This window comes from Canis lupus, chromosome 19 (genome assembly GCF_011100685.1).
Source record: "Canis lupus familiaris isolate Mischka breed German Shepherd chromosome 19, alternate assembly UU_Cfam_GSD_1.0, whole genome shotgun sequence".
Classification (NCBI taxonomy): domain Eukaryota; kingdom Metazoa; phylum Chordata; class Mammalia; order Carnivora; family Canidae; genus Canis; species Canis lupus.
The window spans coordinates 46,781,832-46,798,378 of record NC_049240.1 but is presented as its reverse complement, the minus strand read 5'-3'; the positions used below and the strand labels follow the sequence as shown (position 1 = coordinate 46,798,378).

At 34.6% G+C, this 16,547-nt stretch overlaps 1 protein-coding gene across 2 annotated transcripts in view; it reads right to left on the bottom strand.

The window, feature by feature from the left end:
- Positions 1–3,943: 3,943 nt before the first annotated feature.
- Positions 3,944–16,547, bottom strand: part of KYNU (kynureninase) — a 129,746-nt gene continuing 117,142 nt past the window's right edge. For both annotated transcript variants that reach the window (XM_038565112.1, XM_038565113.1), the window contains exons 12-14: positions 14,884–14,969; positions 8,778–9,008; positions 3,944–7,513 (exon numbers count right to left, since the gene is read on the bottom strand). In XM_038565112.1, the coding sequence (XP_038421040.1) occupies positions 7,391–7,513; positions 8,778–9,008; positions 14,884–14,969 (440 nt within the window). In that variant the 3' untranslated portion in view covers positions 3,944–7,390. The remainder of the gene's footprint in view (positions 7,514–8,777; positions 9,009–14,883; positions 14,970–16,547) is intronic.

Genomic DNA, 16,547 nt, shown 5'->3' with positions numbered 1-16,547 from the left:
AATTCAGTGAAAAATGTGACATTTGGAGTCAGTTACCAATTTCAAACAGTCTGGTTCTGTTGTTGCCTCCTAAAAAAAGACTGTCTGTGATTCTCTCTTTCTGTTCTTTTTTTTCCTCTTAATTGCCATTTTTTCCTAGACCAGCTGTAGCATCTATGTCCTGACTTTGATCCAACTACTTACTTTAACCCATAGAGAAAACGTCTCCCATAGACTCTTGCATATATCACTGCAATGTCTCCATTCTTGACAAGCTTGCTGTTTTAACACAATAGAATGCAAGGAGAGCTGCATAAAGTAAAGCTTTCACAAACTGGGGAAGAGAAAATTAAGACCTCTGTTTACTAAATACTGGCACAAAAATGCAGTTCTTTTCACCTAAAGTAATATTGTAAATATATATGATTGGAATTTCAAGAGAGACCTGTGAACTCATTGTGAGTTTGTCTTCTGTAAAGAGTCATGCTTTAAAGTATTATTCTTATTTGATCTATGACGGTGAATTCATTCTCAACGTTGGTTCTGGGTGGGGCACTGGAAGAGGGTTTTTGAGGGCCTTTAAAAACAAAGGAGGGGGGATCCCTGGGTGGCGCAGCGGTTTGGCGCCTGCCTTTGGCCCAGGGCGCGATCCTGGAGACCCGGGATCGAGTCCCACATCGGGCTCCCGGTGCATGGAGCCTGCTTCTCCCTCTGCCTGTGTCTCTGCCTCTCTCTCTCTCTGTGACTATCATAAATAAATTTAAAAAAAAAATTAAAAAAAAAAACAAAAAAAAAACAAAGGAGGGCTCAGTGTGATAGTAAACTTAACATAACCAGTGGTGACCTCAAGGTAAAAATGGATAGCATTTAGACTTGTTATAACTGTACATTTCTCATTAATTACCTGCTTATTAGAGACTAACTATATGTTCAATGCAGTGGTAAGTACTGAGGGGCATACCAAAACAAAATAAAAGAAAAAAAAATCCCCACACAAAATATTAACCAAGTTATACTAAGGTAGGGAGAAAAGACATATACAAATATAATGTAAGATAGAAGATTCCTTTCAAAATTTATCATAAGAAAATTACAGATAAATTATTTTTGACACATAGAGACAGAAGCGATTGTTTCCATCATAATTTGGGTGGAAAGCATTACATACATGATTTTGTTAAAATCATGACTTTTGAGGCCGGTATCTTGGATTCTTATCTAAGTCATCACAATTTATTGTTTCTTTGTAGATGTCAAATATTAACAAAAGCAGAGAGAATCTTAAAATTCTTTAGAATTATTAATATTGTCATACATTTTTCTCCTTTCCTTTCTTCCCATCCATCATTTCTTCCTGTGGTGTGGAGAATAATGGCCCTCAAGAATGTTCGTATCTTAATACCCAGGAAATATGAATATTTTTCATTACATAGCAGAGAATTATGATTGCAGGTAGAATTGAGATTATTAATCTATCGACTTTAACAGAGAGATAATCCTGGATTATCTGGTTGTGCCCAATGTAATAACAAAAGTACTTGAAAGTAGAAGAGGGAGACAGAAGAGTAGAGTTAGAGCCTATGTGATTATGAAAAAAATGTATCAGAGCCATGCAACATTGCTGGCTTTGAAGATGAAGGAGATCAGAGCCAAGGAATATTGGCAACTTCTAGAAGCTGATAAAGGCAAGGAAATGGAATTTCCCCTAAAGCCTCCAGAAAGGAACCCTGCCAAAACCTTGAGTTTGGTCCAGTGAGACCTATCCTTACACTGTAACCTACAAAACTGTAAGATAATAAATGTGTGTAGATTTAAGCCACCCACTAAGTTTGTGGCAACTTGTTAGCATTCTTTTGGGGGGAGAGAGGCTGAGGAACTTCAAGCCAACTCCAAACTTTGTGTCATCTCATTCCCTTATACTGAGTATATCTATTTAGAAATATTAATATCTTCTTATATCCAAAGTACAGTTATTATAGCTAACAGGTTGAATAAAAATTCTTTACCCATTAAAATGTCCTCAATTCTCTCAGCAGTGTATTTTTATTGATGCTATACCGGTGCTATAACCATATCAAGAAGTCATGGCATTGCCTTTAAAACACAATTAACTTAAGATGCCTGAACGGCTGAGTGGTTGAGCGTCTGCCTTTGGCTTAGGTCATGATTCTGGGGTTCAAGGACCAACTCCCACATTGGGCTCCCTGCATGGAGCCTGCTACTCCCTCTGCCTGTGTCTCTGCCTCTCTGTGTCTCTCATGAATAAAATATTTTTAAAAAAAGTAACTTAACTTACTATTCCTAGAGAGATGTAGTTGGTCTTTGAATCAAGATCCAAAGAAAGTCCACAAACTGTATTTGCTTATTATGTCTCTTTTGTCTCACTAGGAGAGAACAGTTCATCTCCCTCACTTCTCCCCTATTCATGTCCTTGATGTATTAGGAAACCCAATCAGCTGCCACGTAGAATGTCCCACATTTGCTTCTTTGTGGTGTCATTTAACTTGTTTCTCTATGGCCCATGGTTCTTATAGACTGGAAAATAGCTCTAACATTTTTATTGGATTTAAGTTTGTAAATCCTTAAGAATATTGCACAAGTGATACTGCCTAATTCACATGAGGGACACAGGTACTATCTATTTTTAGTGGTACCAGTTTCATTCAGTGAGTTCAGATGGTGACAATCTGATGCTCCACTCTGTAGTTTTTCATCAACTTTTCCCTTAATGTTTGGTCTTTGCCTGAATCAATTGCTATACTAAGAGTTGAAAATAATTATTGTCTAATTCCATTATTCCTTCCTTACAGATTAACTGTAATTTTCTGTAAAGAAATGTTTTTCCAAAGTGGAAGAACATACTTATAAAATGCTACTCTATCTATGCTATCTATTTATCTATAATTACATTATAATACATATATACTTATATCTTATATATAGATGTTATTTATATACTTATATATAGGTATATACACCTAGTGTGTGTGTGTATATATAGGTAATATGCACATATACTCACCTAGGACTTTATCTATAGACATGACCTCTATTGATATTTAAAGAAGGATAAACCAAAACATGAAAAAAATACTATCACTAGTGGGAGGGAATAAAACGTAATCAGTAGGAACAGAATCTAGACTTAGTATATCTTGCTTTGTAGATTTGAAATTTAAATTATCTAAGTATTTTACACAATTTTGAAATGTTTTAAAATTTAAAGAAAATATATAAAAACTGAAAAAAATTCCCAAGTACTAAACTTAACTATGAATGCGACTGGTGCTATAACCATTTGGAGAAGAATTATTACATTGCCTTCAAAACACAGTAATTTGACTTATTATTCCTAGTGAGATGTACTGTAAGGACATTAAAAAAAAGAGCGTCAAAAAATTTAAACTGCTTTAATCATATTGTTCATAATAGTGTTGGTATTAGTTCTAAAACTATATGTACATATGATAATTATAGTATATATTATGTAAAATCAGTCATTAATATTAGAACCAAGATTTTCTGCATAAGAGATGAAAATATAAAATTAAGTTACATAAAAATCCTGCTGTCCTAAATTGAATTGAAAATATGAATGCAAAATACATAATTTCTTTAAAATATGTATTTCCTAACTCTGCCAACTGAAAATCCTGGAAACTATGATTAACTCAATTATAATGAGCACTCTTACTGTTAAGATTATGGTTTCTAAATATCATTTTCTCCCAAGAGGAACTGGATATTCTTAGAGAAATAAGTGATGTCAAGACTGAGGTAGGAAATATACAAAGTGAGCCTGCATCTTCTTGCATGAAAATCAATAAAAATATCAAGAAATAGTAAGATAATATAAAAAGGACTCAGGAGCAATATTAATAAGTCAGAAATTAGAAGACTAGAGCATTAATAAAAATAATAATTAGGATAAACCAAAACATATCATAAATGCTTAAACTATTAGTTCATAATAATCCTGTTTATTATTTTGTTCTTTGAAAACATGTCTTGCTGAGATTAAAATATTACTAAAGGACAGAAAACAAATTTTATCTTTCGAAAACACATAATACAGATGCTAATGACCCACACAAGCACCAAACCCATCATCTCAGTCACAGGACGCTCTAATTTGGTGATTTACAATCTTCTGTTTTGTGATATGATGCTTTCAGGGTGTTTGTAGATTTCTTTCTTAAGATGATGCAAAAATCCATTTACTTAAAAATCATGCTCTAGTAATTTGAATTTATGGGACAAAGCATAACACAATTTGAATGTAAACTGACATAGTTTTGACCTCAAGAATAAGTAGAAAGTTACCTAGCAGAAAATCATAATGGCCTTGGGAAACTGGCAGAAGCAAAAATGAATACCTTTGGAAAGATATACTTTAACCCAGTTTCCAAAGAATTCCAAGAGGATCAATAAAATGAGTGGTTTAAAGTTAAGAAGTACACAAAAAAAGTTAACAAATACAATACACAAAAGGAAACAAGCATTATTTGTGAAAACCGACAGAAACAAAACTGAAATTTATCATATACTGGATATAGAATATAAACGGTTTATGGTTATTAACACTAGATGAAGGAATGCTATCTTAGATTGGGTTTCCTTTTTTTTTTTTTTTTTTCGATTGGGTTTCCTAGAAATAAAGCTTGAGACTGGGATATCTATTAATATGTTTTCTTTAAAAAGGTTTATTTGAGAGAGGAGGGAGGAGCAGAGGGAGAGAATCTTCAAGCAGACTCCCTCTTGAGCTAGGAGCCCAACAGGGGGTTTGATTACACAACCCAACCCACATGATCATGACCTGAGCTGAAACCAAGAGTCTGACGCTTCACCCACTGAACCACCCAAGTGCCCCTAGATTAATATGCTGCATTGAAGGGGTGCTTATCATGAAAATCTTTGGAGAATATGAGAAGGGAAAGAGCTGAGCAAGGGCAAAACTCAGATAAAATTCTAGTCTTTGCTCAATCCACAGATTAAGGATGATTTCTGAAGCCTAAACTGCAGTATGGGTGTGTATGTCTTCGTTTCTTCTTCTACTTGTCTGGAAGTTATACATTCATTGTTATTTTAGTGGCTATTTTAGCCCGCATACATGACAAAGGCAACCAACAGCTACTATTGACATTTCCTACTAGTTGGATTGGAAACTGGTACAACTTCTTTGGAGAAGAGTTTGATATTATATGGTGAAGTTGAACATGTCATTTGTCCTGTGACCCAATATTTTCAGAGCTATATCTTGGGCAAACATTTGAACCTGTGTACCAAGAATGTTAATGGCAGCATTGTTGCAATACTAAAGATATTTGGAAAATTCAAGTGTTCATTAGCAATTGAATAAATGAATAACTCCAAAAATAAATAAATTAATCAATTGATAACTCCAATGATATGCTAGAACACTGAGCAGCAATGAAAATGGATAAAAATCTGTATGTAACAAACGGACGAATTTCAAAAACTTGATGTTGAGCAAAGGAAGGAGAATATATACAATCATTTACACAAAGTTCACACACAGGCAAGTTCACATATATATTTTTATGGGTACATACATAGATGTAAAATTTCAATAAAAGTAAGGGAATGATTAACACAGAATATGATTTGACGGTTAACTCTAGATTTGGGGAGGAAGGAGAGATGCAAACAAGGAGAAAGGGAATTTCTAACACTCTTTTCCTAACCTGCATGATGAAGACATAGTGCTGATTATTCTTTGAATAATTTGTATACATGATTTTATATAATTTTAATGTGATTAGCATATTTTATTTTAAACTTTTTCTTAGCATATTTTAGAACTTAAACTTATAAACTAAACTGCATGTTCCCTGAGAGCTGAGACCATGTCTCTTTTGCTTATCTCTGAGACATTCAAAATGATTTCTTCTACATGAAGTTGTATATGGATGAATTTTAGGGTTTTGAGAACTTTTCCTTCCACAAAGATGAGTTTTGGCAAAAGTTGGAGGGGGAAGCTTTGCTACAGCAGTTCTGTAACCAGTCAAATAAGATAACATCTAAATAGACCAGCACTGTACATGGTACACGGTGAGTACTCAATACATATCAGTAGGTGCTGGTATTGGTGTCAGTTCTGCATCTTTTGATTTAACTCTAGTGGTTGTCTAAGTTAATTTCATTCAAATTTATTCATCAGGGGCACTAATTATCTTGTAGTCACTCTTTCGTGCTGCTCAGGTATATAAATGTAGACTCTTTTGCCGTTTCATGAATAGTGGTTGTAGTATCAACAGCTGAAAACCAGGGAAGTCCAACAGGGCTGAGTGTAACTGTAGCTTTTCCTCCTATAGAGGGAAAGGTCCATAGACTCACCTTAGAGGTTGACAGATGAAACACTATTTGCTAATTCTCAGTTCCAAGTGTCTTGGAATGATTTGTTTTACTATATTAGAGACAGGGTTAACATCTAAAGTTTTCTATTAGGGCAAGTCCCCATTAAAAAAAAATAAGAAATTATGATAACACCAGATATAGGAACAGTGTAAAATGGATTAGGACCTAAAAGTTGGTGGAGAAATAAATTTAACGAGTTTTAATCAACATTTGTTGTAATGAGATAAAATGAATAAATAGCAGAGCACAGATAATAATTTATGACTCTTCTGCTTTTGCTATATCTACCATTTTTTAAAAAATCATCTATTCATTGTGAGAAGTATGCTAATATCAGTGATGGTAACATGAAAGAATGGTCAATAGCAATTGTAAGAACTATTGATTGAGAATTTTAAAAGAATTCTTTCACATATTTTAAAATGATAAAAATGTATATATTAAGATCAATAAAATAAGACATAAACATATATAAATTCTAGTCTCTGATATTAGATATATTTCTTAGTGTGGACTCTGGCCAAACATTTGAAAGCTACTGCCCTAGAAAATGTATTTTCTCTTCCTTGGATTAGAGTTGGATGGAATATTGCAAAATCATACATATATCAGGCTGTGAAACTACAGTGACTATAAGAAACTCTTTGGTAAATTAAATCTAAAGCAACATTTCTAAAATTGACACAAAAAACTGCACATATATTATGAAGTTGTCAATCAAATTATAAATTAAATCAACATAAAACATTCACTGACCATGAAATGTGACAGCTAGCTAAGACTGTGTAAATAATACTTGGACCCGTGAAAACTTTGATCCACCAGCACGAAGAAATTAGACAGACATGTGGACTCCTCAGAATCACAGACTCTTGGAAAAAATACATCAGATTTTTCTGTAAAATATATAATTCATTGCCAGTTACATGTGATGGGTTTTGAAAAATTTCCAATTATTAAAATTTGAAAATAATAATAAAATAACCATAGAAGGTTTCAATATCACTTGCTTAAGCTGTTCTAGAAAACTCTGCTATTTGGTTTCTGCAGAGTCAAGTGTAGAAGTGAGCAGATTGATAAATTTATAAACATCATGAAAAGAGTTGTAGAGAGGAACTGGAGCCACTCGGATGCCATTTGGTTCTCGCTTGTCACACTATGGGCGGGGAGGAGGGTGGAAATAAAGCCACAATACTGTTAAAATTAATTATTCACATAATGAAAAAATACATTTAAGATAAACTTACATAAAGCAATCATACTGATTTCCCTAAAACTTAATATATAAGCCTTTTTTTTTTTAAATTGTCATGGATATAATTTATCAGTGGGGAGATTGGAATGACTGGAACCCTTGGGCACATTTAAATGAATGAGAACTTAGCTGAGATCTGGAGAGTTTTAGCCAATTATCTTTACATTTGATCCTTTAATGTATAATGTAATAAGAAGTTGGCTGTATCCTTGAAATGTCATGAAATAGACCCAGATAATTTGGTCTAGCCTGAAGATCACTATGGCTAATCCTTAAGAAACACCTACTATGAGTTAGAGAGTGCAGTAAATGGTTTATGTGTAACTAGACCATTTAACTCTCATTATCACTTTTGGAGGGAAATATTTTTGTTCCCAAAATCCAGATGCAAAAACTCACACCAAAAGACATGAACCATCTTTCCCAGGAGTTCATAGCTTACAAATGGTAGAACTTGATTTGGAACACTAATATACGGATTTGTGCCTCTGGAATCTGAGATAACTCTTCTCAGGTGTGAGAAGCAAATCCTAAATTACAGTCACTGGAAGTAGATACATGACCACCATTTTTCCTGAAATGACCTGATTAACGCTTATTTTTTTCAAGAGATTAAACAGATCACTTAGGCCCAAGGGTTAAAAAATATATATACATACACATATATACTCCATACAATGTTAACATCCCTGAGATGTGTCTACAGTTCTTTTTTGACTAAAATGACAAGGTTGAAAATGACTTGGTTCAAACACTAATAAGACTGACTTCTTTACTTCCTCTCCATTATGTTATGTTCTTTAATTTTGTTTATTCAATAAACATACATATTTGGGCTTTCACTAGTAAAAACTAGTGAAAACATGTCCTAATTGATTTTGATGAAACAATTTTTTTTTTCTGCTCAAGCTGTAATGACAAGAATGAATAAATTATGAGAGCCTGGTTCCTAAATTCAAAATTTGTGGTTTCTTCTTTTTTGTCAGAAATGACAGATCTCTATGCCTTCAATTAGCATGGTGATGATTATCTAGTTGGCACTTAATCTATCCTCACTAACTGCCCCATGTGAAATAACGTGCAATTAGCCAAAGAACCCAAATTTTACCCCCAACATGCAACCCAGAGAGAAAACTAGGTAGAGCAAAGCAAGAGATATACTTACAACCACTCCTCGTTTTTCTAGTTCTTGGAATACATATTTCATTGGAACAGAAAATGTGAGTGTAAGCTGGCAGCCACGCTCCTCTATGCAGGATGGAGTAATTATGTTCACAAACGGTTTCTTGGTATCTGCTGTATCTTTGTTATAGTAATGCTTGATCAAGTATTCCAGATAGCCGGTTAGCAAAATAGATTTTCTCCTCAATGCTTTCATAGTTGCTTGCTTAAAGATCTACAGAATGGGAAACAATCAGATTAACAGTGTCTCGTTGATTTACAAAGAAGCAGAAATTGACTGAAAACCATGTTAAAAAAGGAAATGCCCAATTTTGATCTTTCCAAAAACATCCCATTTTAGGTAATCCTTTGTAAAAACATGTCCTCTTTTAAATGCTTGGCTATTAGAAGCCATGTGCAAAGTTTCCATACAGAAAAAAAAAAAAAAAAAAAAAAACCTTTACAAATGTCATTTAAACAACACTTGCAAAAGAAGAAAAAAAATGTTAGTATAACATTCCTTTGGAAATATTTTAAATTGGCTTAGTATAATTAATATAAGTAAGGCATATCTTAACAAATGCACTTAAAGATCATGAAATTCAAAGCTTTTCCTCACAATCATTCTAATATAACCACAATCAAGAGGACTTTTCTATTCTGATATAATTTTTGGTCCACACAAAAGTATAAGAGCTCGTGTAAATATAAAAGGCAGTGTTACCACGATTATTTATAATTGTTTTTGCCAATTCCTGAATCTTCCCAGTAACAATAAGCAAAGAAGCAGTTAAGTAACAAAATGAAGTTTTGTCAGACAGGGAAGCAAGTAATGTTAGATAACATATATGTTAGTCCCGGGGCAGTTAGGCTTGTGTGTGTGTGTGTGTGTGTGTGTGTGTGTGTGTGTCTGTTTCTCTCTCTCTCTCTCTCTCCCCCCCTCCCCCTCCCCCTCTCTCTTTATCTTTCCTTCTTCTTTCATCATCTTTTCTCCCTGCTAAACTCTCGCACTGGTGTGAAAATACTGCCATTTGCTGCCTGAGGTGTCGTATATTAAGATGAGTGACAAGTGCACACAATAACTGGTGTTGGAACATTAGAGGTCAACACAGACATGCTTTTCTAGCTTATCTCTTAAGGTCAAGTAGAGTTTAAAAATATATCCTACATATAAGAACTGAATGAACTGCAAACAGAGCATGATGCTCTGGCGTGTCACTTAATATCCCTTTTCTGTATCGCGTTATGCCACAGAGCAAAGATAGGGTCATTCAGTGACATCTAGACTTGATGAAGCTTGTTATTTCTGTATATGCATGCGGCACGTGTGAACAGGCATTCCAATAGAACTCAAACCACGTGGGCAAAGATGTTGACCTATCTTGCATGGAAGCTATGGCTTTGGCTGAAGGAGATCAACAGATTGGTATTGAAGGTAAGGATACCCCAGGAAGACCAGAGGAACAGGCTAGGATGGTATCTTTCTCTCTCCTCCACCAGACATCACAGATTATGGAAGAGACTGGATGCAACTGGAGTTGGATGTGTTTCAGAAGGTATCTGAGATGGGCGGTACCAGCAGGTAACCCTAGTTACTCAGGTAACCCCAGGTACGTTGAGTTTGATGGGAACCATCTCCTCATTGGCCTGTGTAAACTAAAATGTAAGTAGAGCTAGCACAAGGCGGACTCAGGGGAACTTCTGCCCACTTTTGGATCAAGAGATCCTGGATAGGGAATCCATTCTCACAAAGGGCAGCAAGAGGGAGAGAGCAAAGCATGACCCCGCCAGCGGTTTGGTTGTCAGGATAGGACTAAAAGGCGAGGAAATCTTTCCAATCTTCTCTTTGGAGATTAATAGTAATTCAAGGAACATTTAATTTATAAATAATTCTGAAACATATTCTGGTTCTGCTATAAGGCCCGTGAGATACAGGTAAGAGCAACGTGTGAAGTACTCCTCCTAATGATATTTCATTTGTATTCACAGGTTAGTAAGACTTTGGGGACTATTACTTAAGCTTACAGGTTTTTTAAAGATTTCGTTCTTGCAGGTTTCTCTGATAACTAGAAACTGATTTTTTTTATGACCAATAGTCTCAACTTTAACATACTGTTACTCTTTGATAATAAAATAACGTTTAAATATGAATCCATTTTCCATCATTAAACTACAGAAAGGGCAGCTGCATTGTGAGGCACTCAAAATCTTGTCAGAGGGTATGAAGGTCTCTTCTGAGGACTCACATGGAAATATTAAGAGGGGATAATGGGAGTTAACGGGCGAATAGAAAAAAAAAATCTTCCTTTCTTTTTGGCTTCTCATTATTTCTATGCTTTCAATATTGAGAAAGAATATTTTTTTTAAATTAGAAAAAATGAAAGCTGTTTGAAAATATTCAGCTTATAACAATTTTTGGCAGAGTTTCAACTACGTGGGTTATTTTTCTTACTGAGCAAAATGAATACAAAGCTAGAAAAGTTAGGGAAGTTTAAATGGGAAAAATAAGTATAGTACAATGTTTCGATTGTTGCATTTTTTCTCTTAAATTCTTAAAATTGGCTGCCTAATAACTTTCTGAGAAACCACATAGTACATTTCTTCCTCCTTGCCGTATATTTTAATTGAATGTTCTAATTTTGTATCTTGGAGCTATTTATTTCATTATAAATTCATATACTGAAAAAGTCTAAAAATTATCTACCTATTGCTGCATACAAGTATGACCCTTCAAAATACAATAGATGTATTTTTTAATTTCAAGTTAGTAGTTGGCAGATTGAGATTTCTGAAGTAATTTGGTATAAGTATATTCATTTTAAAAATGAGACAAATGAGGGACGCCTGGGTGGCTCAGTGATTGGGTGTCTGTCTTTGGAGCAGGTCATGATCCCGGGGTCCTGGGATCGAGTCCTGCATCAGGTACCCACAGGGAGCCTGCTTCTCCCTCTGCCTATGTCTCTGCCTCTCTCTGTGTCTCTCTTGTGAATAAATGAAATCTTTTAAAAAATGAGACAAGGAGGGATGCCTGGGTGGCTCAGCAGTTAAGTGTCTGCCTTTGGCCCAGGGCATGATCCTGGAGACCCAGGATCAAGTCCCACATTGGGCTCCCTGCATGGAGCCTGCTTCTCCCTCTGCTTGTGTCTCTGCCTATCTCTCTGTGTCTTTCATGAATAAGTAAATAAAATCTTTAAAAAATGAGACAAATGAACTTGAGTACATAAAATGAAGAGACAGTTGTCACCTAAGGTCACACTTAGTGTCCCAATGAGGGAGACAGTTTATGCCTCCTAGTTAGAACCCTAGATTCCTTTGATCCATATTTTTTTAATAATAAAATTTGTACCGTAATTGTACTATATATATTTGTATTATATGTATTTGTACTTGTACCATATTGTACCATATAAATAGGTGATAAAAATTATTAAGGGCTAATGATTTAAAGAAAAAGACAGTTTGAAACTGATTATAAGGTAGTATTTTTCATACTATCATTCAATTGGAATGCACATGTAATTACAAACATATCAATATTTTAAAAAATCCTATTGTAAAACAGATACCATATCCATGTACACTGATTCTTATGTTTAGAATCTCTCCTCCAGTTGGTATTTGACTACGTAGGAAACTTTTTGAAAGAGAAGTAGCTACAACAAGGAAAGGCACTTTGATTCATGTATCTGTTTCTCTTTTATTCAAGCTTCAATCACCTGACTCCTACAATGTGACAACGCAAACAGGAGAAGGAACAACATGAAGGCTGCCCTGATGCTTACTCCCATGGCTTCTGGGGAGTAGAACATTTTAATGGTTAGGTAAGAAATAAGAAGTAATAAAATGCATTATTTTGTAATTTCAGAATTTTGCAATTTATAATGAGGAGAAGAATTTCAAAAACACTTTCTTTAACACAATGTTAGATTGCATAAAGATATTTTGGCTAGAACAGAGCATCAGCAGCGACTAACCCCAGTAACGTGTTTCTAAGAGGCTCAAGAGAAATACTTCAGTGATAAGATGCTCCAGGGAAGTATATATCCCACTTCTCGGGGCTTTTAGGGTCTTTTTGCTAAGTTTAAATGGTAAAGAAAAAAAAAATAAATCAATCATCAGATTCCAGCTGAAAATAAGAACCTTGTCTAGGTGACTGTAATACTGTGTGATGCGGTGGTAAAAACTTCTGAGCTTTTTATTATTCAAGACTAGCCCAGAGAACTGGTGGTAGGAAAACTGAGAATGTGACTTTTTTTTCATGGCAGAAGGGTTAAATACTTGAAATCAGTCAACTTGCAGAAACATACTAAAGTTAGAGTGTCTAAAATTTCCAGATCTGACTGAGAACTCATTGGCAAAGATAAGGAAAATCAGTGGAAATGTAAGTACTAGTTCTTCCCAAGGTACACCTTGGTGCTTTTCATATTGTAATTTATCCTCTCCCTGACACAAACTTGCAAAGTGAGCAGAATTTTATTTCATTTTAAAAACATTTACAGAACTGTTTCTCTGAATAGACATCATAAAAACAATCCAAGTATTATTACCTGACTTGCTAAGAAGATTCCCTCACTATTCTCTCACCAAAAAATAAAAAATAAATAAATAAATAAATAAATAATAAATAAATAAATAAATAAATAAATAAATAAATAAATAAATAAATAAATAAATAAATTTTTTTCACTGCCTGAAAAATCTTGTTACTGGGTCTATTTTCAATTAAAATAAAAAAGAAGAAGAAAACAAAAAACTGCCAAAAAGCGAAAACAACACAAGCTCCATCTAGTGGTCACAGTGAGTAGGTGCTCTTTAAATTGGGATGAAGTGAAACAGTGTTGATTACCACTATCTAGTGGTGAAGTTGTATAAAAAAAGAACTTTACATTGCCATCCAGTGGGCAAAATGAGAAAATGCTAGGCGTGTTCACAGAATCCTAGAATTTAGGTTTAGAAGAGATTTTGGAAGTTGTTATCCAGTCATTCATTCTGGAATACTTCACAACGGGATTTCCTAAAATACCACGAACTAGATGATTTTAAAATACCTTGAATTAAAAACTTCAAATTCTCTTTTGAATTGCTATATACTTAAGATCTGTTAGAAACACATATTTACCTAAAAAAGAGAAACACTTATTTACCTAAAATATTTTACTTTGATATATGCATATAAAATATATTCACTTACTATATATAGGTATTAGTTACATAGCATATATTTACTATATAGATTTACTTAAATAAATTTAGTCTCTTCTTGAAATTAATGAATATCCAAATAGTTAAGTTATACATGTGAATATAATATAGATCTAAATGGATAGATAAAATAGATTAGTATCTCTATATAAATAGATGAAAAGGTAGATATACAGATCTAGAAAACCAAATTGATTCCTTGGATATACTATTTAGAGTGAAACTGATTTTAACTAAAAATATGAATTTACTAAAAATATATATCAAGTCAGTAATAGTAGAGATTTTACAAGAATATAATGGCATGGACACTCCAGTAAAAAAAAAAAAAAAAAAATCCAAGTATCTCATGAGACAATCTTGCTCAATCATTGGTTTATCTTGATATTTTCTTTTCTTTTTCCCCTTAAGGTCTGTCTTCCTATAGTTTTGTGACATAGTTCATTGGCTCACAGAACCAAAAGAACAGAGTCCCCAGTAATCACAACAGTGTCTGGCATATAATACTTTCTTAATAGATAAATGTTGGATGAGTGAATTAATCAAGAATTAAATATTACATGCTTATTGTGTAATAGAGAAACCACAAGAAGATTCAACAACTTATTTAAGTTCATACAAATCCTAAGTGGAACTAAAAATATGTATACACTGGTCAGTTCCCAAACATTTATGAAGTGCCAACAACATCGATGACGTGCCAAGCACAGTGCTGAGGGTGGAGATATAAATTTAAAAATGGCAATTAGCACAGAGTCTCTGTTCTAAAGGAGAACACTGGCCTTTGACCATTGTTTACACACGGAGCACATTAATCTTGCTGTTTAGAGGAGAAGGTCTTACAACATGTCACAGTCAGGTAAAGAAATAGGTAAAGATATGGGAAGGTCGAAGCATAGATCACTCACCTCTAAACTAGCCTGTAAGGAACAGACCAATAAAATGGGAGGATTTGAAATTCGAAATCCACTGACTCCAGGGCTTAATTGCAGTTCTGAAAAATGAACATCATGTCATTTTTATAAAACATACCTTAAAAAGAGTCCCTTATGGATTTTTTTTATGACAGTAAAGTAGTAGAGAGAAAAAGAGTAAGATTTAAGAACTTTCATTCCTAAGCTTTCTGAGATATTTAAGAGAAATTGCATGTACCTAAAATACTGGCGTATTTCTCTTTCATCTACAATGTCTGTCTCCCCTGCCCCCACTTTGTTAGCCCCCTACCAAACTCTAGAGCCCTCAGACACATATCTGTTCTCCCACTCCCAAAACAGCATTCCTTAGCCTGCCCCATGCTTCGCTTTTCTAGTATGAAACCACATCAATGAAAGAAAAACATCAAGATTTTAATGGCTTATAATTGTAATGTTATCCAAAGGCAGAAATAAGAATGAAATGACCTGTGAAGGTGACTTTTAGCACTAGGATTATTGGGGCAAGTGGCTTCTCATAGGGGGAAAGAAGAGGCTTTTTAAAAAATGATCTGGGTATGCCTGGGTGGTTCAGTGGGTTAAGTGTCTGTCCTCTGTTCAGGTCCTGATCCCAGGGTCCTGGGATCAAGTCCCACATTGGGCTCCTTGCCTGGGGGGAAGCCCCTCCCTTTGCCTGCTGCTCCCGCTGAATTGTGCTCTCTCTCTGACAAATAAAATCTTTAAAAAATAAAATTAAATAATGATCTGCCTAAGAATGACATATTTAAGAGGTAAATTAATAGCAAATCTTATCCGGGACACCTAGGTAGCTCAGCAGTTGAGTATCTGCCTTCATATGCTGGGCATGACCCTGGGGACCTGGGATAGAGTCCTGTGTCAGGCTCCCTGCAGGGAGCCTGCTTCTCCCTCTGCCTGTGTCTCTGCCTCTCTTTCAGTGTCTCTCATTAATAAATAAATAAAATCTTCTTAAAAATATCAGATCTTACCCTACTTAGAATCAATTAGATTGAATAGTAGCAAGTCAGATCCAATAGAGAAGATCGCGGGTTGGAGATTGAATTAAAGCTAAACCCGACTAAAAGAGCATCAGAATATTCCCCTTCTCTAGAGATGCATCTAACCCAGGTCTCAAAAAATGATGTCCTAGGGACTCAATCTGGCCCCCAACTTGCTTTTGTAAATAAAGTTTCATTGGAACATAGACACAATCACTCATCTGTCTATGATTGCTTTAGCACTCCAAGGGTGGAATTGAATATTTGCCACAGAGAGTATAATCCCAAAAGGTTAAAATATCTCATCTCTGGCCCTTCACAGAGAAACTCTGCCCACTTCTGATCTAGTCCAATTCTTTCATTTACAGATAAGAAAACCCATCACAAAAAAATTTAAGTAACTGGCATAATAACGGAGCTAATTATTCCAGCCGCCAAGATAAAATACAGATTTCTTAATTTGACTGGAACAGCCCATCTTGATCATTTGCATCTTGGTTTTTGCAAATGTAAATTTATTTAAAATAGCAACTCAGGTTGGTAGCAGTCTGAAGGATCAAGCTGAACTGAAACTCTCAAAAAATGTATGAAGCTTTCTATATTCCATGTGATTGAAGAATAGAATCACTCAAGAAAAAGAAACAG